The sequence below is a fragment of the Monodon monoceros genome, unplaced genomic scaffold (assembly GCF_005190385.1).
Source record: "Monodon monoceros isolate NGI ecotype Baffin Bay Population unplaced genomic scaffold, NGI_Narwhal_1 Super_Scaffold_10, whole genome shotgun sequence".
NCBI lineage: Eukaryota > Metazoa > Chordata > Mammalia > Artiodactyla > Monodontidae > Monodon > Monodon monoceros.
The window spans coordinates 45,699,718-45,727,147 of NW_021703766.1; the positions used below are offsets into that span (position 1 = coordinate 45,699,718).

Sequence of the window (27,430 nt, forward strand, 5' to 3'; positions counted from 1 at the left end):
GAGATAAAGTCTGACTTATTTGCAAATTTGTTATTATTTGCTAATCTCTTGCTTCCTCACGGCTTGGCACACCACGTTAGTGATCTGGACTAAATTCAAGCAAGCACTTACTTCTGGCTAGAAAAGGCCGATCCCAGGGTGTTATAACACTACGATTTGACCATCCCAAGATGTCAGCTCCAAGCTCTACTTTAAGACAACTCTGCCACTCTCAAGATGGCGTCCTGGAAGTGCGTCACCGGGGATGAACCCCAGAAATCTCGCGTTAGGCGGGGCCAAGTGGTAGGTTCTCGCGAGAGGCACGTCAGTCTCAGCAAGGCGTCGTGTGAACGGCAGCTGGTGCCGAAGGCGGAGGTGGCACCTGAACGGTGAGCGGTTGGGTTGGAGGCCGTGGTAGCAGGCCCGGGAGTCGCCGGGGGCCAAGGAGGTGTAGAGACCGGATTAGGGGACTCCGGAGGTATAGCGGATGGCGTGTGTCGGGGGGTGGTCCCATTTCGGGATCACGGTTGCGGGAACGAGGCTGCCGGAAGTGCGCTGAGGGGTTTTTCTTCTCCCCGGGAACCCGAGGGGAGACTGAGGCTCGGGGTGGGGCTCGGAACTGGGGGAAGCGCTGAGGCCGCCGTCTTTTCCTGCGAGCAGAAGATGTCGGACAGCGAAGACAGCAACTTCTCCGAGGAGGAGGACAGCGAGCGCAGCAGTGACGGCGAGGAGGCCGAGGTCTGTGGCTGGGACGCTGGGGGAGGCATTGCGCCTGGGGACAGGACCAGGGCAGAACGGCCCATGTGGGAGCTTAGCGGGGATCAGAAGGAGCTCTGGCCTCTGGGAGCTTCCAGGTTGTCGGGAGAGATAGGGAAGTAGGCAAGCCCAAGTCAAGCAGAGGCTCAGGTGCTGGAGACCCGGGATGTTCCAGGTCCAGTGAGATAACAAGTGATGTGTTTGAAGGACTTGGCATATAGTAAGAACTCACTATTAGTTTTTATATTTAGGTGTGTTCAGTCATTCCAGAAATATACTTCTAGTGTCTACTACATGCTAGACGCACTTCTTTACCCTTGGGCTACGCCAGTAAACAAAACTGATTTTTAGAATCTTTCTTTGCTCTGGTGAAGGTAAACAAACATAACTGAGAAGTAAATCATTTAGTTAGCTAGAAGGCACTCTGGAGAAAAGTAGAGTTGAGAAGGAATAGGGAGTGCTGGTTGCACTTTGAGTAGGGTGATCATGGTGAGTCTGGGAGGGTGACATTTGGAAAAAGATTTGTGAGGTGAGTGAGTAAGTCATGTCATGTGGAAGAAGGGTGTTCCAGTAATGGGGAACTGCAAGTGCAAAGTTGGGAGCATGTCTGTGGTGTTCAGAAAGTGACAGGAAGTTCAGTTTGGCTGGATCAGAGTGAGTGCAACATAGAAGTAACAGGAGCCAGATCTTGTCGAATCTTAAAGGCTGTGGTGAGGAATTTGTCCTTAACTGAGTGAGATGAAGCCATGAGAAGGTTTTGAGCAAAGGAAGCATGTGATCTAATATTTTGAAAGGATTACTTTAGCTTCAACCCAAAGGGGTCTGTTGAATGTCACTGTTTTAGGAACCAAATAAACATTTCCTGGGACATAGCTGATTTCAGATATTATTTTATTAGCTATTAGCCTGTTTTATTTATTTCTCATTTACTCGTTTGTTGAACAGGTAAATGTTTGAGCATCTATTGCTATGCTCCAGACACTTCCTAGGCGTTGGAGAGAGTGGAGCAAGGCAAATTTCTGCCTTCACAGAGTTTACACTTAGTAGGCAACAATTACAGACAAACAGAGATGGCAGTATGATTATAGAAACGTTAACTTATTGCTTAAGTTAGTTGCCAACACTTGTAGAAATTTCATGTAAAAATCAAGCTCTCTTGCTTTTCTGGGACAATGGGAAGAGCCAGCAATCTGAGTGACACCCACAGCAGCACTTTTCTCAAGAAGTGGCACCCCTTCTTTAAAGTTAGGAATTTTCTCCTGTTCCCGGGATATATTAATTGCCATTTGTCATCATGCAGATTTAAGAAAAGGAAAGATTTCATAAACCTGTGTTCTGGAAAACATCAGGTAGGTGAAGAGTGCCATAGGTTTCCCTTGAGCTGCCCTACTTATTTACGTTTCCTGTTTGCCCTCTGCAGGCGTTTGATTGTCAATCTTTGTTGTGTCCTTTGGGGAGTCCTCAGCTTGCCATGGTGGGAATGGGACAAGAGGGAAGATGACACGAAGGGCCTTTACTTGAAGCTGTCTCACTGAGTCCTTGGTCTCTGACTCACGGCTTCAAGACACTTTGCTTGTGGTTAAAGCCTGATGGTAATGAGACCCTCATGAGCTCTCTGTCTTGAGGTGGAGGTAGTTTTATAAGCAGATGGTTACTCCAGGGGGTGCTGAGGACGGACTGTGTAAGAGCACGTTCAAGCCCTGAGGTAACATAGAGATAGTAGTGAGAGCTATCTCCTCAGAGGATGCGGAGCCAGGTTTGGACAGAAGACTGCTGGGACTGAGCCAGGGGGATGATGACAAGGTTCCTAGAAGTCAGGCTGTGGTCCTCTTGTAGTGTGAATTGTTAAAGTAAGGGACATTGTGGGCTAGTTAGGATTCTGTATTAAGCAAATAGAATTGACCCTTGAACACGACAGATTTGAACTGCTTGGGTCCACTTATATGTGGATTTTTGTTCAATAGTAAATTGTACTGCATGATCCAAGATTGGTTGAATCCTGAGATGCAGAACCGTGGATACGGAGGAACCTTGTATTCGGAGGGCTGGCCATAAGTTATGTGTGGATTTTTGACTACACAGAGGGTTGAAGCCCTTGACCTCCATGTTATTCAAGGGTCAGCCTTATTTTTTTAAAGTCATTTTCTGTTCCCAGCCCCAGGCTGGGTGGTGTGTTAGGGACCCAGCAATGTCTGAACTAGCATGGGCCTTTCACTTAAGGAGCTAGCTCTCGGTGGTCAGGGCTGTGATGGAGGAAGCCCAGAGAGTTGTGAGCCCAGAGAATGTGCCTGACTTTCCCTGGTGGGGAGAGGGCAGGCATCACTTCCTGGGCATCACTTCCTGGAAGAGAGGGTATTTTTTTTTGTGTGGATAATTTTATTCTTTTATTAATCTTTGATATATATATGTATTTATTATTAAAATTCAAAGTTGCTATATGGAGAAATAGCTTTGTACCAATACTGTCTTTGTATGTGTTTATCAATAATGTATGAGATTGCCTCCTATGCTCCTTTTCCTTTATTCTCTTGCAGGCAGTAGATGTAGTTATCAGTTGTTTTTAAAATTTCTAGGCAGCCAAAGGACTAACTAGTATCACTTAAATAAAGAAGGCAAATTGTCCCAAAGTAGGAACAATTTACCTTCATTATGGAACATAAAGTCCTCATATGAAGGGGGAAGAATTTCATAGCTAAAAGCTTTCAACTACAGAAGATTTATGAGTAACTATGTATGTTGTTTCAAAGTGGACTCTCTATAATTAATGTCTAGGGGTTATCTTTGGTATACAATGGATTTTGATTTTTTAAATATCATTAGATAATATACAAAAGAATATATTTAATTGTATGTAAGTTATGAGAAATAATAAAAAGGAGAGGGTATTTTGATTGAAGTATGAACAAGAGGCAGAAGAGAAAGGCTTTTTATGCTGAGGACCGGCATGGATGATGGACAGTGCTATGCTGCAAGTGGTTCATTGTGGCTCAAACCTAGCATTTAGGAGGGGGAGCCCAGCGAGGCGGGATGAGAGGGAGAGGCAGAGGGCACAGTGTGCACTCCCAGGCCAGGCTGCTAGGGAGCTGGTTCTTTACCTGAGGGCAGTGGGGAGCCGTGGCTGTGTTTTAAGCAGGGCACCAAATGATCAGATTCATGTTTTTTTGTTTTGGTTTGGTTTGGTTTGTTTTTGTTGTTTGGCCGCATGGTGCGGCGTGTGGGATCTTAGTTCCCTGACCAGGGATTGGACCCGTTCCCCCTGCAGAAGTGTGGAGTCTTAACCACTGGACCGCCAAGGAAGTCCCCCAGATTCGTGTTTTAGGTCATAGTTTCCCAAGACTGTAGGATGTTTTCCAGGTGGGGAGTAATGAGAAGTGCTTTTAGGTGGAATAAGAATAAGACCTGAAGCCACATTGACTCATTTATTTTCTTTTTAGTTGCACACGCTGTCTTTTAATTGGGTCATGGAGAAAGTTTCACTTTAGTGCTACTGTGTCTTGAACACCTTTCTGAAATTTGCTAGTCTCTGTGTTTGGCGGGGAGAACAGGCCTTAGACTTAGCCTGCAGCAGGCAACAATATGTTGGGACTTAGTAACATTGTTTTGCTTTTATCTTTATGGTTACTTTCTGTTTATAACTAGCTAACCTTTAAAGAGTTTTAACTTCTGAAACATTTCAAAACAAAAAAGTTTGCCTCAGAAGTAAAAATTTTGGTGAATTTAAAGAAAATATTAGATAAATGGGTTGTACCGATGTGGACATGGCAAAAAGTCATGAAGTTAATGAGGGAAAGGTTGAAATTTGGGGAACACTGTTTTGTGTGGGTCATTGCCTTTTGTGGTTTGTATGAAAAAGAGGGATTGGAGGCCAAGAGACAAGAAAGGAAGCTGGGGCAAGGATTCAGATTTAGAGGGCAATGTTCTAGCCTAGGCTAGGGGCTGTGCAGATGGGGAAGAAGGGACGGATTGAAGAGATGAGGCTCAAAAAGCAGAAAGGTCAGGAATTTGGTGCCTGATGGGAGCTAGAGGAGGCAAGCACAGGTCTAGGGGAAGACACAGAGGCCAGCTTGGGGTGTGGTGGTTGTGAAGGGCTCAGAGGACATCTGAGGAAGGTATCCAGGAGGCTGCTGGCACAGGAGGGTCTCTAGTTCTGGGAAAAAGTAGGGGACTGGAGACCGATGGGATGTCATCTACAGAGACAGTAAGTGAGATCGTGGAAGGTAAAATGGCCAGGAAGAGAGTGCATGGAGGGAGAAGGAAAGTGGGCCCTTGGTTGAACCCTGGTGATTGAAGCCAATATTTGAGAGGTGAGCACAGTAAAGGGAGCCTGCAGAGGAGCAGGTGGAGAGGTTGGAGAAAAGCCAGGAGAGCGCGATGTGGCAGACACCAAGGGAAGAGTGTTTCCCTGCATAGAGAGTGGTCGGTGGTGTGAGAGATCTTATAGGTAAGGACCAAAGAATGTCCATAGAATAGCTGTGAGAGGCGGTCAGTGGCCTTGGCAGCAGTGTGGACTGGAAACAGATGTGAGAGTCGTCACAGAGATGTCCACCACAGCCAAGGGAGTGGATGAGATGGCCCAGGGGAGTTGTAGCATGGAGAGAGACAAGAGCCAAGGACCAAACCTAATGGAGTGATAACATTTAAAGGCTCGGTGGAGGCTAGCAAGGAGATCTAGTTTGGGGGGGGGGTCAGCTCCCAGATATTGGTTGGGTGGATGGCGGTGCTGTCACTGAGATAGGATGGCTACCAGGGAGGCCTGGCCGGGGTGGAAGGACATGTATGCAGAGCAGAGGGGGCTGTGATCGTCCAGGCAGAGCTGAGGTCAGATTTAGGGGTGGAGAGCATGGTGTCTGGATTTGGGGGTTTCAGTACACTGGTGCCCCAACCCTACCTGACCCTGCAGGTAGAGGAGGAGCGGCGGAGTGCAGCAGGTAGTGAGAAGGAGGAAGAGCCTGAGGAAGAAGAGGAGGAGGAAGAGGAGGAGGAATATGATGAGGAAGAGGAGGAGGAAGATGATGACCGGCCCCCCAAGAAACCCCGCCATGGCGGCTTCATTCTGGATGAGGCTGGTATGTGACAGGGCTGGCGAGTGCTGAGCAGAGGCTGGACTTCCACCTTCAGTTCTATTTCTCCAATGTACTTTTTAAACATTTTCTTTTGGTAAATGTCAAACACACAATCGTAGGGTAGTTTACGGAGCCCCCATCTGCCATCACGTAGCATCAGTAGTGAACAGCTCAGTGCTGCACCTGTTTTGCTTATTCCTGCTCACTCCCACCCACCACTGGATGATGTTGAAGCCAATCCCAAATACACAATTTAACCCCAAAATATTTCATATGTATTCCTATAAGATAGATCCTTTTAAAACCCAGTTACAATGCCATTATCCTCCTTTAAAAAACTACTAATCGTGAAAAGCTCAGATGACCTAGAAGTAGGCAGCTGGACAGGGTAGTGGAGGCTGACAGATGCAGGTCCCTTCTGGCCTCGCTCTGCTCTTTTCTCCACGTGGCCCTGGGCAAGTTGCTGCCTGTCTGTCTGAGCCTCTTTTCCCCCTTGTACAGGGGGACAGGCAGTTCTGCCGACTTCAGCAGGGATGTTTTGGGGATTTGGGGGACTATGCATGTAAAGCACATCAAGCTGATGGCAGCCCAAAGTATAATGCCCAGCCTGCAGTAGGCCCTCAGAAAACAGGGTTATTATTTATGTTACATAGACCCACAATGTCTCTGCTGTTCTGTAACTGCTTTTCTGTTCAATGCTTGTGGAGGTAGGTATAACATAGATAGTTGAGGTTAAATGAGTTAATTCTCGGAAGGAAAGTTTTCTGAACATTTGGCAAGTACTTTGTAAATTTTAGCTGCTCTCGTCGTCATCATCATCACTGTTGAAATATCTGTTTTTTTCCAGTGGCTGCACATTGTTCCATTCTGTGATGTGCTTTATTGAACCAGTCTCTTGTGGGACGTTGATGTTGTTTGTAGTTTTCAGTAGTATAAGCAGCACTGCCTTGAGCATCTTCATATAACACTTAGACTCACATATGCAAGTTATTACCTAGATCAGGCATTCTTAATCTTTTTTGTACCGTGACCCCTTTTGGAGTCTGGTGAAACCTATGGAAGTGTGATTCCCTGACCCTTCTCAGAATCATGTTCTGAAATGCATTTAAAAAAATACACAGGATTCCAAAGAAAACAATTATATTGAAATACAGTATCTAAATAATAAGAGAACATTGTGATGTATGTGCTTCTTTTTTAGCACATTGAAATAACAAGATTTAGTGGAGGATCTGTTAAGAATCTAATTTTGAAGTAACACTGATTGTAATATTTTGAGATATTTATAGCGGTACTGTGCTATGAAAATATCAGATTTCATGGCTAACACTACTGTGGTTTGTTGCCATTTCGCATAGTTGACGTTGACTAAATTTTGTTGACATAATTGTTGTTGACTAAATTTTGTTGACATAATTGATGTTGACTAAATTTCACTTAGAGATCAGTGAAAATGAAGATGTAGTTTTTTCATCTAACAAACACAGACGTGGCAGATTTTTTACATGGTAAATCCCTATAAGTCAAATTGCTGGACAAATGGGATGCATATTTTTTTTTTTTTTGCGGTACGCGGGCCTCTCACTGTTGTGGCCTCTCCTGTTGTGGAGCACAGGCTCCGGACGCGCAGGCTCAGCGGCCATGGCTCACGGGCACAACCGCTCCGCGGCATGTGGGATCTCCTGGACCGGGGCACGAACCCGTGTCCCATGCATTGGCAGGCGGACTCTCAACCACTGCGCCACCAGGGAAGCCCGATGCATATGTTTTTAAAGCTTTTTCTTTGGCCAATTATCAGCTCCTGAAAATGTCGCTACTTGATACTCCCACCATCCATACATGAGAATGCTTGTTTCCCACACGCAGGTAAAGAGGAGCGACTTGAAACACCACCCTTCATTTTCTTGGGACCTTCTTACCTGAGAGGAAGCCAGGGAACAGAGGGGCAGGAGATGCTCTAGGTGTTCCTCGTTCTCAGAGAGCTTCGGCCCTTTTCTGAAAGGCTGAGAGGGAGGGAGTCCTTGCTTGGAGAGAAAGTCTTAGACAGCAGATGGGCTCAGATCAAGAGAACGGATAACATGCCATGTGACAAAGATGTGGGCCACTAGGGACACCTGCTTGGTGGTGGTGGGAGTGACATTCAGCACTGCCTGTGGCGGTGCCCATTAACATCTACCACATCAGGACCCTAGATCCAGCAATTCCCTTTTAGGAGATCACCCCACAGGTACATAAGGATACAAGAACAAAGACACTTGCTGTGATCCTGTTTGCAGTTGCAAATGTTTGGTGACCTAAATGTCCATCGATGATAAGGGCCTGGTATAATGAACTATAGGACAGATAATGAGGCGTGTGCTGCTATGGAAGAACTCCAAGCTACTAGTATTGCTTTAAAAAAGAGGGTGGGACAGAACAGTGTGTTAAAAAGTTGTGTGGAAGGGGACTTCCTTGGTGGCACAGTGGTTAAGAATCCGCCTGCCAATGCAGGGGACACGGGTTTGAGCCCCGGTCCGGGAAGATCCCACATGCCGTGGAGCAACTAAGCCCATGTGCCACAACTACTGAGCCTGCGCTCTAGAGCCCGCGAGCCACAACTACTGAGCCCGCGTGCCACAACTCCTGAAGCCTGCGTGCCTAGAGCCCGTGCTCTGCAACAAGAGAAGCCACTGCAGTAAGAAGCACGCGACCACAATGAAGAGTAGCCCCCGCTCACCACAGCTAGAGAAAGGCCGCGTGCAGCAACAAAGACCCAATGCAGCTATAAATAAATAAGTTTATAGGAAAAGAAATTGTGTGAAGGGAAAATAGTGGTGGGGGATTTATATGCGTTTCTTATATAAGGTCAGATTACCTCTAGAGTAGAAGCTGGTCACACAGTTGCATCTGAGAAAGGGGACTGACGGGTTAGAAATTGGAGGGAGACTCACTGTACACTTACATCCTCTGTACACTTTGGATTTTTTCGTTGTGTGTTGTTTCAGTTTTTAGTGTAATATTCAATACATACAAGAGTATATGTTATGTAGTGGAGAGGTTAAGTGCATGGACCCTGGAGCCAGACTGCCTCTCAGGTATCAGCTGAGAGTCTTTAGGCAAGTTAGGTGACCTCTCTGGGTCTCAGAGCCCTTACTGTAAAATTAGAACAATGGTGGTACCTCCCTTAGGGTTGCCAGGATGATTCAATGAGGAATTTGGGAAGTACTCAGAGGAGGGCAGGGCACACAGTATGCTCTCAATAAGGGTTGGCTGTTACAAATGTAAGCGAATAATAATAAAACCAACAAACCACAAACCCTATCTTTAAATAAACAAACAAATAAAAAAAACTATATACCAATTTTCCCTTCCCTTGATAGTTGGGAGGGAACTTTTCTGCTTGCTTATTTTTATCTTATTTTTAAAATGGATCTGTGGGTGGTAGGGGGAGGGATGACTTCTAGAGTCAGGTGGATCTGCACATTAGACCTGACCCTGCTGCTTGAGGCAGTTCTGAGGCTTTGGGTGAGAGCCTCACCTTTCCGAGCCTCAGTGTGCTGACCTGTGAGGTGGGGATTTGTAGTGCCTGTTGCCCAGAGGAGATGTTTCCTGGGAGCTGTTGTCATGAGGTCATCTTTTCCCTGGATGCCCCCCTGATCACCTGGCGTTCCCGTTCCAGATGTGGACGATGAGTATGAGGATGAGGACCAGTGGGAGGATGGAGCAGAGGACATCCTGGAGAAAGGTGTGTGTGGGCCCCACCTCTGGGAGACCACTGGGGGTGTGGCCGAGAGGGCCTTGAGAGCCCACCCCCACCCCCATGCCCAGAGCCACCCCAACCCACACCCTCCTCACCTTGCTTCTTTCTGTCGTTGCCAGAGAGGCCAGCTCCGCACCCTTTTCCTTTTAGGCCCATGAGTTGGGGGGATGGGGGCTGTGGGGAGAGGACTCTGGGCTCCTAGGGCCCCAGTGAATCCCTTCTGGGGGCTGTGGGGGTGGGACAGGCTCTATCCCAAGATACCCCCCACTTCCTGGGCCAGTGCCACCCCTTCCCTGTTATTTTCCGTTCTGTGCGCCTCATACATTTCGGCTTCTCCCCCCACCACCTGGTGCCTGGCCTTTACTTTTGATTTTCAACCTTCTTGTGTCCCTCCCTTCCCCTTCCCCCAACCCATTGGTTGATTTCGCTGCTATAATTTGGCTCATACTTTGTCTGCCCTCGCCCACCACCACCACCACCACCACCACCACCACCACCACCACCACCACCACCTCCTCTTCCTCCAAGTAGAAGAGATTGAAGGTAAGAACCTGAAAAGTGTGCTTCCCCGACCCTCCTCCCATATCCTGACATCTCCTCCTTCCTGCCTGTGGCACCCTCCCTCACCCCTGACCCCTCCCCGGCCCCGGGGGCTCTGACTCACGTAGGGTCCAGAGGCAGGGGGTCTGGGGCCAGGTCTCTAGCAGTTGTTGGCCTGGGAAAGCGTGTATGTGTTTATGTGTGCGTGTATGTGTGAGTGTGAGCATTGCCGGTAGCAGGGTGAAGGGGTTGGGGGGCTGGGACGGAGTTCAGGATGTGCTTAGGCAGTGGCAATGAGATGGGGAACAGCTGGATGTCCCCAACTGCTGGGCCCCATCCCCAAGGAGGACACTGAGAAGCAGGATGCTGAGTAGGCCAGAATAGGAAGATGAGGGTTAGGGGTTTCCTCAGTGAGGCATCTGCCGCCCCAGGACCCACCTCTGACCCCCTTAACCCCCACCGCTTTCTCCAGGCCCCTGCTTGCTCTTCATCTCCCCTTACTCACCCCATCTGCCCATTTTTTTTGCAGCCTCCAATATCGACAATGTTGTCTTGGATGAAGACCGTTCCGGGGCTCGCCGCCTACAAAACCTCTGGAGGTAAGCAGTGAGGGGAAAGGGAGGTTTGGGGGCAGGTCAGCCCACCCTCCTCTCCTCAACCTTCAATTCTTGTTTACTTTCCCCCTCACACCCCAGGGACCAGCGAGAAGAAGAACTGGGCGAGTATTACATGAAGAAATACGCAAAGTCATCTGTGGGAGAGACGTAAGGGTGTGGGCTGGGCTGATGGGAGGCTGGGAGCAGGTGGTTCCTTTCCGAGAAGGGTCAGGGGTCTGACAGACCCCTTCCTTCCTGACGGCCCTTCTCTCTCCAGGGTGTATGGAGGATCCGATGAGCTCTCGGATGACATCACCCAGCAGCAGCTGCTCCCGGGAGTCAAGTAAGGGGGTGGGACAGGAGGGCCGAGGTGGGAATTTTTACTGGGGTGATGTGCCCACACGGCTCACTCCCCGAAATAAATCAGGTCACAGTGTCACACAGACAGAGTGGTGGATGGTGGGAAAAGAGGGAAAGGGCAGATTGGCACTGTTCTCCTCTCTGCTTATGGATGGAAGGATGGAGAAGGGAGAGGGTGTGGAGGGAGAGGAAGAAGGATGGGTGTGGTGATTTGTATGTTTCATGATGAGGAGACAGTTTCACTAAAAGGCTTCCTTTTCCTCTCCTGTCAGGGATCCCAATCTGTGGACTGTCAAATGTAAGGTATGTGCTCTGGCCTCATGGCTTGGGGGAGGCAGGGGAAAGGGAGAGGCGGCCTCGTTGGGGGGAACTCTCCTTCTGTCTTTCCGGGGTCTCCTTGATCTGTCACTCTCTTCCTTCTGTCTGCCTCTACATCGTCTCTCTCCCCCCACCCTCCTCCTCCCCTCCCCTCTCCCTCCCTCACTCAGTGTCTCCTCCCTGTTTTTCTTGCTGTCCATTACTCTTGCTCTGTAATCTCTCCATCTCTCTTGCTCCTCCCTCTCTCCTACTTTATCTTTTTTTTGGCCTTTATCTTTTTTTTGGCCACGCCACGTGGCTTGCAGGATCTTAGTTCCTCAACCAGGGATTGAACCCAGGCCCCTGGCAGTGAGAGTGCCAAGTCCAACCACTGGACCGCCAGGGAATTCCCACTGTCTTACTTTATCTTTTTTGCTTGATGATTCTTTCTTTCTTTTTTTCATTGAGGTATAATTGGCTTACAACATTATGTAAATTTCAGGTGCACAACATAGTGATTCACAGTATTTTAAAGCTACTCCATTTATAGTTATTAGAAAATACTGGCTATGTCCCCTGTGTTGTACGATATGTCCTTAAAGCTTTATTTTATTTTATACATAGTAGTTTGTACCTCTTAATCCCCTACCCTTATCTTGCCCTCCCCTGACTCTGTCTTTCTTGCTGCTGTCTCCTGCCCCCTTTTCTATGTCCTGTTCTCCATCTTGTCATTTCTCTTGAGTCTGCCTTTCTTCTTCCAGATTGGGGAGGAACGGGCCACAGCCATTTCCTTGATGCGCAAGTTCATTGCCTACCAGTTCACAGACACGGTAAGTCGGGTAGGCAAGCAGCTTGTGGATGAGAGACAGGTAAAGCCCAGAGTGAGGGACAGTACAAGTTCAGGGGTACCAGATACCCCTTGTGCTGAGCAGCACTGCCTGGTAGGTGAGCTGCTTCAGCTAGAAAATGACCATTTTCTGGATCAAAGTGTTCTTCATGCCTTACAGAGGTACTGTCTTCATTCTCTCTGCATTTCTGGCAGGATTCTCCAGCCTCTGCACCCCTCTGGAAGTCAGCCATCTAGCTCCCTGAGCCTTTTCTGCCTGAGAATGAGTTCTGCCTGTTCACCAACCCTGGTGGGCAGCTGTCACCCTCTTACTGTTTGGTTGCGAGTCCCACCATAGGGCAGTGTGGCTAAGTGCATCACAGAACAGGCCTTTGGGGAGGAGAATTCCTTCCTTCTCTCTTTCACTCAGTTATCAAAATCCACTGAGCCCCTCCTCTGGGCTGGTCCCAGCATTGGGAGATGCTGAGGATACAGCCGTGACCATGCCAGAGCTGGTCCCTGCCCCTTAAGGGCTCATTCACACACAACACACAAAACATGAAGTAATGCCGGCTGCGTGCAAGGCAGCAGATGCCGCATTAAGGGCACAGATTTTTCTTTAGACTCCTTGGTTTTGAATCCTGCCCCTGCTGCTTCCTCACTGTGTGACCTCTATCAAGCCGCTTCCCTTCGTTGTGCCCCTTGCTTGCCCCTCAGCATCGTTAGGATTAAGTATATTTGAATATGTCCAATCCTTAGCCGGGACTTGTTCTGCAGCTTGTGTTCAGTAAATGTAATTGTTATCATAGGCGTAATTGTTAGTTTTGGAACCAGGACGTGCTGGTTGGTAACTTTCTCACTGAATATGATTTGTGTTAGGCTGAGTGCATAGCTTTTACCTGCCAAAACAGTGGGTGTGTGTCAGTGGGACCAAGTGGACAGTTGCAGGATTTGCAAATCATGATGTTGAATGTGCTCAAACTTCTACCCTATGCCCTGGGCAAGATTCTAGTGACCCCATTTGAGATGGGACTGAAGTGGTACATGTATATCATGAAAGCCAAAATCTCTCCATACGCAAGTCCCATTTTTCAGAAGTAATTACTGTTGGTTTGTGTGTCTTTCCAGACTGTCTTCTCTGCATATTGAAAAATAGGTATTTAAAAAAAAATGGTATTATATACGTATCATTCTGCAGAGAGCCTTTTGTCAATACCATAGTCATCTTTCCATGACAGTAAACATAAGGTGGTTTCCATTTTTCACTATCACAGTGAATATGGAAACAAACTAGGTGCTTTTTAAAAAATTGAAATATAATTCACGTACTGTATGAAAACATGTTGCTGGATTTGGTCTTCTATTTCATTACAGATTTTTGCATCTATGTTTATAAGGGATGTTGGTCTGTAGTTTTCTTAGGATGTCTTTGTCTGGTTTTGGTATCAGGGTAATAATGGATTCATAGGATTAATTGGGAATGTTCCCCCCTCTTCTAGTTTTTGGAAGAATTTGTGAAGGAGTGGTATTAATTTTTTAGATGTTTGGTAGATTTCACCAGTGAAGCCATCTAATCCTGGGCTTTGGGTGTGTGTGTGTGTCTGTGAGTGTGTGTGTGTGTTTGTATGTTTTTTGCTTATTAATTCAATATTTTTACCTCTTATAGGTCTATTCACATTTTCTATTTCTTTTTGAGTCAGTTGTAGTAATTTATGTCTTTCTACAAAACATTCATTTCCTTTAGGTTATCTAATTTATTGTCATGCAGTTATTCATAGTATGCCTTAAAATTCTGTAAGTTTGGTTGGTAGTAATGTCCTTTCTTTCATTCCTGATTTTGGTAATTTGAGTTTTTTCTTTTTTTTCTTGGTCAGTCTGGCTAAAGGTTTGTCAAATTTGTTGATCTTTTCAAAGAACCAACTTTTGGTTTTGATGGTCTTCTCTATTGTTTTTCTAACCTCTATTTTACTTATTTCCACTCTGATCTTTATTATTTCTTCCTTCTGCTTGCTTTGGGATTAATTTCCTCTTTCTCTTCTAGTTTCTTAAGGTGGAAGGTTAGGTTATTGATTTGAAAAAAAATTTGTTTTAAATTGGTGTTTACAGCTGTAAATTTACCTCTAAGCACGGCTTTCTCTGCATCCCATAAATTTAGTATGTTGTGTTTTTGTTTTCATCATCTCAGAATATTTTAAAATTTCCCTTACGATTTCTTCTTTGACCCACTGGTTACTTAGAAGTGTGTTCCGCATATTTGTGAACCTTGTAAATTTCCTTTGATTTCTGAATTCATTCTGTGTGGTTGAAGAATATATTATACTTGATATGATTTCAATCCTTTTACATTTGAGACTTGTGTTGTGGCCTAACATATGGTTTATCCTGGAGAGTGTTCAGTGTGCCCCTGAGAATTCCACTGCTGTTTGACAGACTGTTCTAGCTGTAGATGTCTGTTAGGTCTTGTTGGTTTGTAGAGTTGCTCAAGTGTTCTGTTTTCTTGTTGATGTTCTGTCTAATTGTTCTACCCATTGTCGAAGGTGGGGTATTGTAGTCGCCAGTTATTATTGGTGAATTACCAATTTCTCTCTTCATTACTGTTGGTTTTTGCTTCCTATATTTTGAGGCTCTGTTGTTAGGTTCATATACATTTATAATTCTTATATCTTCTTCATGGATTGAACTTTTTATCATTATTAAATGTCCTCTGTCTCTGGTAACAATTTTTGTCTTTAAGTCTGTGCTGCTGTTAGTATAGTCACTCCAGCTCTCTTTGGTTCTAGTTGCTTTTTCCACAGAACATATGTTGGATATCTTTCTGTGTCACTACATATAGATCCATCTCATTGTTTTTTTAAGTACTACGTTGTATTTCATGGTACAGGCAGACCTCGGAGATGCTGGTTCCAGACCCTCACAATAAAGTGAATATCATAGTAAAGCAAGTCACATGAATTTTTTTGTTCCCCACTGCATGCAACAGTTATGTTTACACTATACTGTATTCTATTAAGTGTGTCATAGCATTATGTCTAAAAAAACCAGTGTACATACCTTAACTAAAAAGTAATTGCTGTTGGGAAAATGGCACCGATAGACTTGCTCCCTGCAGGGCTGTCACAAACCTTCAGTTGTAAAAAACACAATAGCTACAAAGTGCTATAAAGCCAAAGAGCAGTAAAACGAGTTATGTCTGTATGGTTATTCCATAACTTAACAAGTCCCTCTTTGGGGGCATTTAAAAATTTCCAGTTTTGTTTGTTTTCTATGCTAAATGGCTCTGCAGTGAATGTCCCTGTGTGGGGGTCATTGCACAAACATGTTTCTGTGGGATAAATTCCTAGAAGAGAGACTGCTGAGGTGGCGGTCATTACTGGTACCAGCAGTCGTGTCTCACTGTCTCTTTTCACTGGCTCGGCCCTCCAGCCCCTGCAGATTAAGTCGGTAGTGGCACCAGAGCATGTGAAGGGCTACATCTACGTGGAGGCCTACAAGCAGACCCATGTGAAGCAGGCCATCGAGGGCGTGGGCAACCTGCGGCTTGGCTACTGGAACCAGCAGATGGTGCCCATCAAGGAGATGACAGATGTGCTCAAAGTGGTGAAGGAGGTGGCCAACCTGAAACCAAAATCCTGGGTCCGCCTCAAGCGGGGCATCTATAAGGACGACATTGCTCAGGTGTCTGGGGCTGGGCTGGGCTGGGGTGGCCGAGGAGGCCAGGGCTCTCTGTTCTGTCCTCCCCTCCTTTCTCTTTGTCCTTTCCAGCCCCCTGACTAGTGCAGAGAGCAGAACCCCACACGGATCAGGTGAAGCAGAGTCTGGACTTTGTTGTGAGCACACAGGAAACGGATGACCATCTTCTGTGCATGTTCTATGCGTGTTGAGTAAAGATCTGAAGGTGGTGAGGGAGTGAGCCACGCGGAGTTCTCGGGGAAGGGGTGTGGCAGAAGGCAGCCCATGAGCTAGGACCGTCACTGGCCGAAGCAGAGTGAATGAGGGTGAGAGTGGCAGGAGATGAGTTCAGGAAGGCAACGGGGGCCTGTGACTCATCCTAGAGCTTTGGCTTTTACTGGAGTCAGATGGGAGGGTTCTAAGGGATACAGTGTGGCTTGGATTTTGATAGGATTACGCTGCTGACTGCATTGGGACTAGACCACTGGTTCTCAAGCAGGGGTACCCCCAGGGGACCTTGCACAATGAATGGAGACATTTCTGGTTGTTTCACCTGGGGAGGGAGTTGAGTCTGATATCTAGGGGCTAGAAGCCAGGGGTGCTGCTAACATCCGTCAAGGCGCAGGACGGCCGCCACAACAAAGGCTTACCCAGATGAGAAACCCTGCAATAGACTGGATGGGCCACGGGAGCAGGGAGACCAGTGAGGAGACTGCTGCCACAGCCTAGGTGGCAGGTGATGGTAGGACAGGACTGAGGCTGCAGTAGTAGAGGAGAGGGGAGAGGTCAGAATTTTTGAAGGCAGAGCTGACTGGTTTGCTACCAGGTTGGATATGGGTATAAGAGAAAAAAAGGAGTGAAGAATGCCTCCCACGTTGTGTGCCTGAGAAGAAGGAAGGATGGAGAGGGACAAGATGGGGAGAGGAGTGGGTTTGGGGCAATCAGGAGGTTAGTTGCAGTTATGCTGGGTGTGCGGGACCTTCTAGACATCCAGGTGGAGATGTCAAGATGGCAGTGGATACTCAGTTTCAGAATGGAGGGAAGACAGGCTAGAGAGTGAATTTGGGGGACTTGTCAGCAGTTTCATTTCTTCCCCATCACCCTCTGTCCCTTGCCCTTCCTGGCATCTCCTTTCCCTTTCTGTGTCCGGGGTCAGGAGGGGAGGGCTGGGCCCCTGCTGACCACCTGTCTGGCCTTCTCAGGTGGATTACGTGGAGCCCAGCCAAAACACCATCTCCCTAAAGATGATCCCGCGCATCGACTACGACCGCATCAAGGCCCGAATGAGCTTGGTATCGTGGGGATGTGCTGCCAGTGGGGAGAGGGGGTGCTTGATACCCCTGCTGGTGGCCAAGCCCTCGTCCCTCACCCTTCCTACTCATGCCCCTTTTCCTACACAGAAAGACTGGTTTGCCAAAAGGAAGAAGTTTAAGCGGCCTCCACAGAGGCTATTTGATGCAGAAAAGATCAGGTGAGTGTCCTTGGGCTGGGCCAGGCCGGGTGCCCAGAGGTGTGGTGTAGGATATGCCTTTGCAGGTTCCCCCGCAGGGTTGGGCTCCCGGAGCCATCTGTAGTTTGTGAGTGGTTAGCTTGGCAGTAGAGCCTTAGCCATGTTATTTAACATCCTTGTGCCTTGGTTTCCTCTGCTGGAAAGATTATAATAGTAACCCCCACTTCCTAGGATTGTATTGAGGCTCAAATGATTTAATATGTGTGTGTACCCAGAACAACACTTGACACCTAGTAAGTGTGATTAATGGTATCACATATTGAAATGAGATTTATCAACACATCAGGCTTTATAAAGTCTCTTACCCTCATTTCCTGATGCCTGGACACCTCAGTTGTGGGTACAGAGCCCCTTCCACTCAGGGTGTCTCCCTCCCCCTCCCCGCTGGATAGAGCATTGGAGCAGCCCAGGGTTTCCAGTGTTCCAGGGCTGCTGGGGGCTCCAGCGGGAGGGCAGGAGAGGAGGAGTTGGAGAAACAAGAGCCAGTGACACTTTTCCTCTGGTCCTGTTCTGGAAACACATGATGAGCAGCCAGTTTTTCATTCTGTTAAAGGCTGGACTGTAGAATGAGCCTTTTGATTTGCCAGCCTGGGCTAATGCCTCCAGGCCAGGCCAGATTAATACTTCACATGCCTGAATTGGACTCATTTACACCAGTGGTCTCCACCCGTCTGGACATCCCCCGCTGAGCACAAATTAGAGTGACCCTTCCCTGCCCCCCGGTAGCCGGTCTGACGCAGTGCCCAGACATGCGCAGCTGAGCAGTCTTGCCTCTTGCCAAGTGTAGCATGTGAATGAGAAGATGATTGAGCATTCGGCAGGAGGAGCTCAGCCTGCTCCCCAGCGCTCCGTTTTTGAGAGCGGGGCAGGCTTTCCCTCCCCACTCTAGAAGCATGGGCAGGAACTAAGTTCCCCCTGTCCCACATGCAGGGCCATTAGAGTTAAGCACAGGCTTGGGAGTCCCGCCCCCCTGCATTTGAATCTTGACTCTCAGACTCAAGGGCTCGGCGTGTTGGCCATGTGGTGTGCCCTCCCTGAGCCTCGTTCTCTCATTTCCCTGGAAACTAGGCTCATATTACTGATGTCATGGGCTTTGGGGAGGAGTCGGTGAGGTCATATGTGTCTGTGAGTGCTAACTGTTAGCAGTGTCTGATACTTTGTCTAGCTAGTACTCACCGAGTGCCTGCTGTGTGCCAGGCCCTGTTATAGGGGAAATAGTGAATAAAAGATGCTAAGTCCTCCCCTTCTGGAGCTGCCATTCTAGTTAGGAAGATGGGTCAAACTTGCTGTAGTGGAAAATAAAGCAGGGACGGGGGGCAGCAGGGTGCAAGAAGGTGGGTGCTGTGCGTCCTTCCGTTGAGGCGGGGCCTTTGGGCTTTGTGAGAGGTCACCCTCGCCAAGGGGTGTGTGTTTTGGGAGGGGATGGCTCAGGCATCCTGTGTCCTTTTCCCCCTTTGCCAGCAGAGGAGACTGAGGTACAGCAAGATTCTCCTCTTAACCTCCACTTCCAATGTTCTCTCCCCCACAAACTCCCAGGTCCCTGGGGGGTGATGTTGCCTCTGATGGTGACTTCCTCATCTTCGAGGGGAACCGTTACAGCCGGAAGGGCTTTCTGTTCAAGAGCTTTGCCATGTCTGCTGTGGTGAGGGTCCCAGAGGGGCTCGTGCTAATGGCGGTGGGAAGCGGGGAGGCCAAGCTTTCTCCCTCCTGCAGTCCAGGCCCCAGAGCAGTGGGTTATCTGGGCTTGTCTTGGATCCTCAAGTTAGGAGCATCCCCAGGGGATTAATCTCACCATCTCTCCAGTCCGCTCAGCTGGGCTGTGACGCTGACTTTCATCCACTTCCTTCTCTTCCTCTTGTCTCTTGGGGCTCAGATCACGGAGGGTGTGAAGCCCACACTCTCTGAGCTGGAGAAATTTGAGGACCAGCCAGAGGGCATCGACCTCGAGGTGGTGACTGAAAGCACAGGTATTTGGTCCTGGTCAGTAACCCAGGCCAAGGAGGGGGCGGCCCATGGTGAGCAGCCCTCAAGTTAGCCCTGTGCCTCCCCCCACAGGGAAGGAGCGGGAACACAACTTCCAACCTGGGGACAATGTGGAGGTGTGTGAGGGTGAGCTCATCAACCTGCAGGGCAAGATCCTCAGCGTGGATGGCAACAAGATCACCATAATGCCCAAGCACGAGGACCTCAAGGTGGGTACCATGCTGCCCGTATGTACGTGGTGGGTTGAGGGCATGACGAAACCATGGAGTAATCTTGAGGTCACTGGTTTTAGTTTGCTTAGGGGTGGTTGTGTCTGAGGCTTGTCTAGGCCCAGCATGGTGTGTCTGGGGTGAGGCTGTCTCCAGGTGGGTCTGAGGAGGTGTCTAGTCTGGTGTCATATGTCTTGGGGACAGGCTGTCTCTGTGCAGGGTAAAGGGTTGTCCAGGCTGATGTCCTGAGTCTCCGGGGCAGGCTGAGGTTGGTCCAGGTGGCCTGGGGTAGCCTGTGGTTGGGGGTGTGAGCCTGGAGTGGGTTTTGGCCAGGGTCTTTCTGAGACTACGAGTGGAATCTGAAGATGGGGAGACAGATGGGTTGTGGTGACTTCCCCTGACTTGCTTGTTGTCCTCACACCCGATCCCTAGGACATGCTGGAGTTCCCGGCCCAGGAACTTCGGAAGTACTTCAAGATGGGGGACCACGTGAAGGTGATTGCCGGCCGGTTCGAGGGCGACACAGGCCTCATTGTGCGGGTGGAGGAGAACTTCGTCATCCTCTTCTCTGACCTCACCATGCACGAGGTAGCTAGTGGAGGGCTGGGAGTGGGGTGAATGTGCCAGGAGGAGACCGAGGCCGATGAGCCACGTGGACCCTGCTTCACCCTTTCCCGTCTCCCACAGCTGAAGGTGCTCCCCCGGGACCTGCAGCTCTGTTCGGAGACGGCATCAGGTGTGGATGTCGGGGGCCAGCATGAATGGGGGGAGCTGGTGCAGCTGGACCCCCAGACCGTGGGTGTCATCGTGCGACTGGAGCGGGAGACCTTCCAGGTGTGTGTGCTGCACGCAGAGGCAGGCTTACTCTAGGGGCTTCCTCTCCCTCCAGCTCCTCATCCTGGGAGGTGGCCGCGCATGGTGGCTAAGATCCCAGACTGCTCAGGGTTGCAGACCTGGCTCTGTCACCCATGGCCAGCTGTGTGATATCAGGCAAGTGCGTGTCATTTACCCTCTCTGTGCCTCAGTATCACACCCTGTAAAAAGAAGATAGCAGCAGCATATACTTCATTAGTTGTGACTGAATCCGTGACATCAGATACGTACCCAGGCATTCGGTGCTTTCTCAAGGGCTGGGTGCTGCTGGTGCCTTCCTCCCCTTCACCGTGCATGTGGGAGCCACAGAGCGTAAATGCTTAGGACCCTGGGCTCTGGATTCACATCTCAGCTCTGTTGCTCTCTGCTGTATGACCCTGGGCTAGTAACTTGCCCTCTCTGGGCCTGAGATTTCCCCTCTATAAAATGGGAATTGTGACAGCATCCATCTCAGAGGGAAATTTTGAGGCCTCAGTGAAATCTTGTGTGAAGGATTTAGCATGGGTCTGGCACAGAGTGATGGGTAGACATTAGCTATTATGTTAACATCTATTCCTCTGCTCATCTCTCAGGTCCCTGATGCTCAGTTGGAATGGAGGCTCCTCCCAGAGGGTGTTTTGGAATATGACTGGGGACATTTTCGGTTGACCCAGTGCCTGGGGGGTGGTTCCCTGACATTACCTGCCCCAGAGTCAGGGAGTCTAGACGTCCTGCAGAGCTTGGGACAGTCTCCTACAGGAATAATCATCCCACTGTAGGGAAGCCCTGCTCCACATCACCCCTTTCTACTCTCATCCCCTCAGTATCCCCTCCCCTCTCTCCGTAGGTGCTGAACATGTATGGGAAGGTGGTGACTGTCAGGCACCAGGCTGTGACCCGGAAGAAGGACAACCGCTTTGCCGTGGCCCTGGACTCAGAACAGAACAACATCCATGTGAAAGACATTGTCAAGGTCATTGATGGCCCCCACTCAGTGAGTATAAGCTCCTGCCCATCTGTCACATCTGAAAGAGTTGGGGTGGGGCATGGCCACGAGAGTGACTGTCCTTCCCCATCCAGGGCCGGGAGGGCGAGATTCGCCATCTCTTCCGCAGCTTCGCCTTCCTGCATTGCAAGAAACTGGTAGAGAACGGGGGCATGTTTGTCTGCAAGACCCGCCATCTGGTGCTGGCAGGGGGCTCGAAGGTGAGACAGGCATGGTGGCACCCTGTCTGTTGACCACCTGACTCGGCTCTCTGACCTACCCTGGCCCCAGGAGTGACAAGAATGGGCTTGTGGAGGATTAGGAGGGCAAGTGTCAGTGTCAGGTCCTTGGCAAAGTATGGAAAAAAAGGGTTATTGGGATACTGAGCTATTTACCAAATAATTTGTTCATTCAGTTTTATTGTGCACCTGTTAGGTGCTTGACACTGGGGGTACGGCAGTGAACAAGACAGAAAAATCTCTGCCTTTCTAGTGCTGCTGCTCTGGAGATGAACAGATAAATAAATACATGCATAATACAACTGGGGCTGATGGCAAGCACTATGAAGAAAAATAAAACGGGATAAGGAGACAGAGAATGATGGGCGCTGCTGCAGGTGGCATTTGAGCAGAGACCTGAAGGAAGGGTCAGAGAGCCACCTGAATGTCTCAGGGGAAAGCAGAGTTCCTGAGGTGGAATTTGTAGGGAAGTTGCACAGAACCAGGTATCAGAAAGGAAATCAAACCTGGGATCTGGGGAGCTGGGACCAGGAGATGGTTTTCTCAGGCCCTGCAGGTGGAATGCTGAATTCCCATGGCTTGCAGTTTCTGTGTCACTGGGGGTTTAAATTCCTGACTACCACATTTTAGTCTCACTCCTTGCCCAAGAGAGGCCTGGGCCTCTTGATTGACAGGCCCACAATGGCATAGGGGTGACTGTTTTCCCAAAGGGAAATTGAGGCATTGTGACCAGAAGGAGGGAGGCATGGCTGCTGGGCAGGTTCAATTAGGAACTGTTCCCAAATGGCAGCAGGCAGTGTGGTGTGGGGGCTGGGAGCCTGTCATCCAGGCCCTGCCTTCCTGTTCACTTCTTGCCCTTTCCCCAGCCGCGAGATGTGACCAACTTCACAGTAGGTGGCTTTGCCCCTATGAGCCCCCGGATCAGCAGCCCCATGCACCCCAGTGCTGGAGGTGAGGGGAATTTGGGGTGGGGATATGTCTGGGGGGTGGAAGAGAGAGGCTGTTCAGCCCACACTCACTGAGTGTCTGCTCTGGGCTGGCCCGACCATGATGGGGGCTCACAGCCCAGGGGAGACCCGACCCCTACCACAGTGCAGCCCAGGGTGGCTAGGGCTGTGATGGGAAAGCCCAGGGCTCTGGTGGTGGGCCCCCAGAGGAGCCTCCTAACCCAAGGGTGGAGGGAGTCAGGTGAAGAGGGGGCTGGAGGGTACCCTGACTGTGGGCACAGCACATGAGAGGATGGCCCCAGGGACTGGTGACAGTCTTCTTCCCCAGGTCAGCGTGGTGGCTTTGGCAGCCCGGGTGGCGGCAGTGGCGGCATGAGCAGGGGCCGGGGGCGGAGAGACAACGAGCTTATTGGCCAGACTGTGCGCATCTCCCAGGGGCCTTACAAAGGTGACCTGCAAGACTGTGTGGAGGCCTGGGGAGGGGCACGGTGAAGGAGAGCCCACCCAGCCTGACCTCCTGCCTCCCCACCAGGCTACATTGGCGTGGTAAAAGATGCCACGGAGTCCACAGCCCGCGTGGAGCTGCACTCCACCTGCCAGACCATCTCAGTGGACCGTCAGCGCCTCACCACGGTGTACGGGCCAGGTCAGGGCTGGGAGGGAGGTTGTTGGGTGGTGCAAGGGCCCTACTCACCCCACTTGTTCTCTGTGTCTACAGGGGCTCACGGCGCCCGGGCGGCATGACCTCGACCTATGGGCGGACACCCATGTATGGCTCCCAGACGCCCATGTACGGCTCTGGCTCCCGCACACCCATGTACGGCTCTCAGACGCCTCTCCAGGATGGTGAGCACTCCCACGGGACGGGGATGAGGGGCAATGTGGGGGGATCTGGAGCCAGGACAGAACTGATGGACACACATCTCTCCCATTCCAGGTAGTCGCACCCCGCATTATGGCTCTCAGACGCCCCTGCATGATGGCAGCCGCACTCCTGCCCAGAGTGGGGCCTGGGACCCCAACAATCCTAACACACCGTCACGGTGAGGGCCAGGAGCTTGGGGGCTGGGGCAGGGCTTCCTGAGCCACTGGGTGTGTGTGCCCATGTGCGTGAATGGTTCTGCTGTGTTTCTGTGTGATGGACGGGTCTGTGTGGTCCACCCTGTGTTCTCTGCTCTCGGCCCCAGGCTGGTTATGTGAAGGGGTAGGCAAGGCTGGGGCTGGGGGCAAAGTAATCTCTCCAGCTCCCATCGTAGTAGCATGCTGTGGTCAAGACCTGGGCTTGGAGACAAATTGTGTGATCTTGGTCATGTGACTTTGGGCAACCTCATCTCTATTTCCCAAGTCTCCTCACCTGTGAAATGGAGGCCTCTGGATGGGGTTGTTTGTGAGGATGAAGTTGCCTTGGTTTTGCCTGGTGTTCAGCGCTGTTCTGGAAGCATTTGCTATATCATTGCGATCACCACAGTCATTCTCAACAGACGTCTCTCCCCAACAGGGCTGAGGAAGAATATGAGTACGCGTTCGATGACGAGCCTACACCATCCCCACAGGCCTATGGGGGCACCCCCAATCCCCAAACACCTGGCTACCCAGACCCCTCGTCCCCGCAGGTCAACCCACAATACAACCCGCAGACGCCAGGGACGCCAGCCATGTGAGTCCACTGGGACTAGGCCTTATCACCCGCTGTCCAAACCCTCCCCACTGCCACCACCTCCTTCTCTCCCCTTCTAATGCCCCCAGCTAATGCCCCACACCTCTCCTTATCTCTGCAGGTACAACACAGACCAGTTCTCCCCCTATGCAGCCCCCTCCCCGCAAGGCTCCTACCAGCCCAGCCCCAGCCCCCAGAGCTACCACCAGGTGGCGCCAAGCCCAGCAGGCTACCAGAACACCCACTCCCCAGCCAGCTACCACCCCACCCCCTCGCCCATGGCCTATCAGGTACTGCTCACTTGGCATGCCCTTGAGGGTGGTGGGCTAGGATGGACCTTGGGCCTATAGGGACAACCAGGCCAAATAACCTGTTCCCAATGACCCCATCCCTTTTTCCCTACAGGCCAGCCCCAGCCCAAGCCCTGTTGGCTATAGTCCGATGACACCTGGAGCTCCCTCCCCTGGTGGCTACAACCCACACACACCGGGCTCAGGCATTGAGCAGAACTCCAGCGACTGGGTGACCACGGACATCCAGGTGAAGGTGCGGGACACCTACCTGGATACACAAGTGGTGGGGCAGACAGGCGTCATCCGCAGTGTCACGGTAAGCGCCCAGGCTGGTGGGTGGGCGGGCATCCTTTCCTTTGGGGTCCCCAGTCTCTCTGGTTACTGTTTTCTGTTTTCTTTTTAACTGTCTATCCCCATTTTCCAGTACTCATTTATAGCTGGAAAAATAGATGTGGAAAGGTTTGGCATGTAAGCTCTACAGGCCAGGGACTTCTACCTTTTGTGCTCATGGCTGGGCCCCCAACGGCCTGGGACAGTGACTGGCACCCAGGAGTGTGGTTACTTTTTGACATACTCTTCTAAGATCAGTTCAGTAACGTGGACTAAGTGCTCCTCTGTGCCAGGCTTCGGCTTAGCGCCAGGCACCCACGCCCCCCGGGCGTTCCCAGCTCCAGCTTTGCTGGCCTCTCTCCATTCTTCTCAGTCACTGAATTCTCTGCAGCCTCAGGGCCTTTGCTTATTACTTTCCTCTGTCTAGAACTCTCTTCCTGCCATTCTTTGTCTAGTTAACTCCTACTCATCCTTCAAGAAAGCACTTGGGCTGTCTCAGATCTGTCTCTTATGGGTCCATGTAATTCTTTTTCATGTTATCTACCTGTTTAAAAGCTTAAAGTTTACCCTGGTGTGGTTCTTTGATTACCAAGCCTATATTTTCTTCCCAAGTAGCCCCAGTTCCTAGATGAGGGACTGACACCTTGTTGGCCCCTCAGTAAATATTAATTGAATTAATTAAACACCAGAGAAGAAGACAGCTCCAGGCCCTACCCTCACAGATTTCACATTCCAGTGGGGGAGACAGACACGTCTCCAGACAGTGACAGCCCAAGTGGCCAGAGCTGGGATATAGGAAGCCCAGAGGGCAAGGGGAGCTATGTGAACCCAGGGAGGCACCTTATCCAACTTTGGAAGGGATCAGGGATGGCTTCCGGGAGAAGGTGACATCTGCGCTGAGACCTGAAGAATGAACAGGAGTAAGCCGAGAGAAATGGCTGGGGGAGGGGTTGAGTGTGTTCTAGATAGAGTGCACGTGCAAAGGCCTGGAGGTGAGGGAAAGCCTGGCACATTTGGGGGGTTGAAGTCTCTTCATTGTGGCTGGAACTAAAGATTCAAGGGGGAAGGTGAGTGATGAGGCCAGAGGAGTGGCTGGAGCTGGTCACATGCCAGCCTGGGGAACTTGGATTGTGTCCTGAGGGCACTGGTAGGTGGTGGAGGAATCTAAGCAGGGGAGTGGTGGGATCAGATCCGTGGTTTGGAATCAATTCACTATGTTGCTCTGTCATAGTTGGATCAGGGGCTGGGAGCCCAGAGGGAGGTCAGGCTGTACTATAGGGCTGTGGGGAGGAGAGGAAAGAGGGAGGTGGGAGAGACCCCTCAGGAGGCTGAATGGACAGGCCTCAGAGCTGGAGGTTGTTGGTGAAGTTGCTGACTAAGACGAGGTCTAGAGCTCTGGCTGGTGCCGGGGACCATGAGGCCATCCTTGAGACGGAGACCCGGGATGAGAAGCGAGTGTGGGGAAGAAACTGAGGCCAGTTTGGGACACGATGAGTCAAGAGCCTGAGAAACAGTCTCCCTTTTGGCCTAAGTTAGCTTCATGCTGGAGCTTCCCTTGCTGATCTTATCACCCTGCCCCCATACACCACAGACCCCAGGCCTTGGAACCAGGCCCAGCCTTCACCTTTCCTGCCCCTGTGTCACTTTGGGAAAGTGACTTCTTAGAATAAGCCCTGATCCTATGTCCCTTGAGAGGGGGGGGCGGTATCAGTCCTGTGTTGGGAGCAGGCCAGGCTGACCAGGCTGTCCCCACCCCCAGGGGGGCATGTGCTCCGTATACCTGAAGGACAGCGAGAAGGTTGTCAGCATCTCCAGTGAGCACCTGGAGCCCATCACCCCGACCAAGAACAACAAGGTAAGGGAGGACAAAGGGATGTGGGGGCATTGGGCTGCTGCCAAGGACCGTGACCCCATGTGTCGTGTCGTCCCCGCCCCCCCCCCCCCAGGTGAAGGTGATCCTGGGTGAGGATCGGGAAGCCACAGGTGTCCTGCTGAGCATTGATGGCGAGGATGGCATAGTCCGCATGGACCTTGATGAACAGCTCAAGATCCTCAACCTCCGCTTCCTGGGGAAGCTCCTGGAGGCCTGAGGCAGGCAGGGTGGACTTTGGCAGATGAATCTGGTAGATGGAGAGTGTCCCTCTTTCCTTTCCTGGCCCTTGGCTCTGACACAGGATCTGGGCCCTGGAGCAGGGCTAGCCGGGTTGATCAGGATTTCTTTTATTTTCCTTTCTGGGTTCCTGTCTCCCTCCCTGATATTCATGGGAATCAGAGTAGAGTCGACAGGGACAGTCCCCACCTTCCCCAGCTTTCTTTTGTGTTACGGTCTTTCAATAAAAAGCTGTTTGGTCAAAAGTCGTGTGTGTGTGTGTGTGTGTGTGTGTGTGTGTGTGTGTTCTGGTTTGTAAGTGGGGTCATTTGCAGACCCCACTTACTTCCACGCTGTGTGGTCTTAGGCAAATAACAGTCCTACAAAAGCCTGTTTCCCCATCTAGAAAATGATACTCCCTACCCCAGAGGGCTGTTGAATGTTTAAGACATTGGAAAGAGATTATTAGAACAGAGCCTGCCATGTGATTGACAAAGTTACATCTTACTCA

The 27,430-nt window shown here is 50.3% G+C and overlaps 1 protein-coding gene across 2 annotated transcripts; it reads left to right on the plus strand.

Moving 5' to 3' along the window:
* The first annotated feature begins 302 nt into the window (after positions 1-302).
* On the plus strand, positions 303-27,181 carry SUPT5H (SPT5 homolog, DSIF elongation factor subunit). 2 transcript variants are annotated; one of them, XM_029204050.1, is made up of 30 exons: positions 303-368; positions 640-717; positions 5,636-5,801; positions 9,457-9,522; positions 10,069-10,080; positions 10,607-10,676; positions 10,773-10,841; positions 10,951-11,016; positions 11,306-11,336; positions 12,092-12,160; positions 15,580-15,831; positions 17,028-17,117; positions 17,226-17,296; positions 18,872-18,977; positions 19,209-19,302; positions 19,391-19,527; positions 19,960-20,115; positions 20,215-20,361; positions 21,227-21,373; positions 21,460-21,585; positions 22,470-22,554; positions 22,879-22,998; positions 23,083-23,185; positions 23,269-23,396; positions 23,488-23,593; positions 24,049-24,207; positions 24,329-24,497; positions 24,613-24,816; positions 26,590-26,685; positions 26,777-27,181. In XM_029204050.1, exons 2-30 carry the CDS (start codon positions 643-645, stop codon positions 26,918-26,920), a joined length of 3,264 nt encoding a protein of 1,087 aa, XP_029059883.1. In that variant the 5' UTR covers positions 303-368; positions 640-642; the 3' UTR covers positions 26,921-27,181. The 2 variants fall into 2 exon arrangements, with proteins under 2 accessions (XP_029059883.1, XP_029059889.1); XM_029204056.1 differs by having other exon boundaries at positions 343-457.
* Positions 27,182-27,430: the final 249 nt, after the last annotated feature.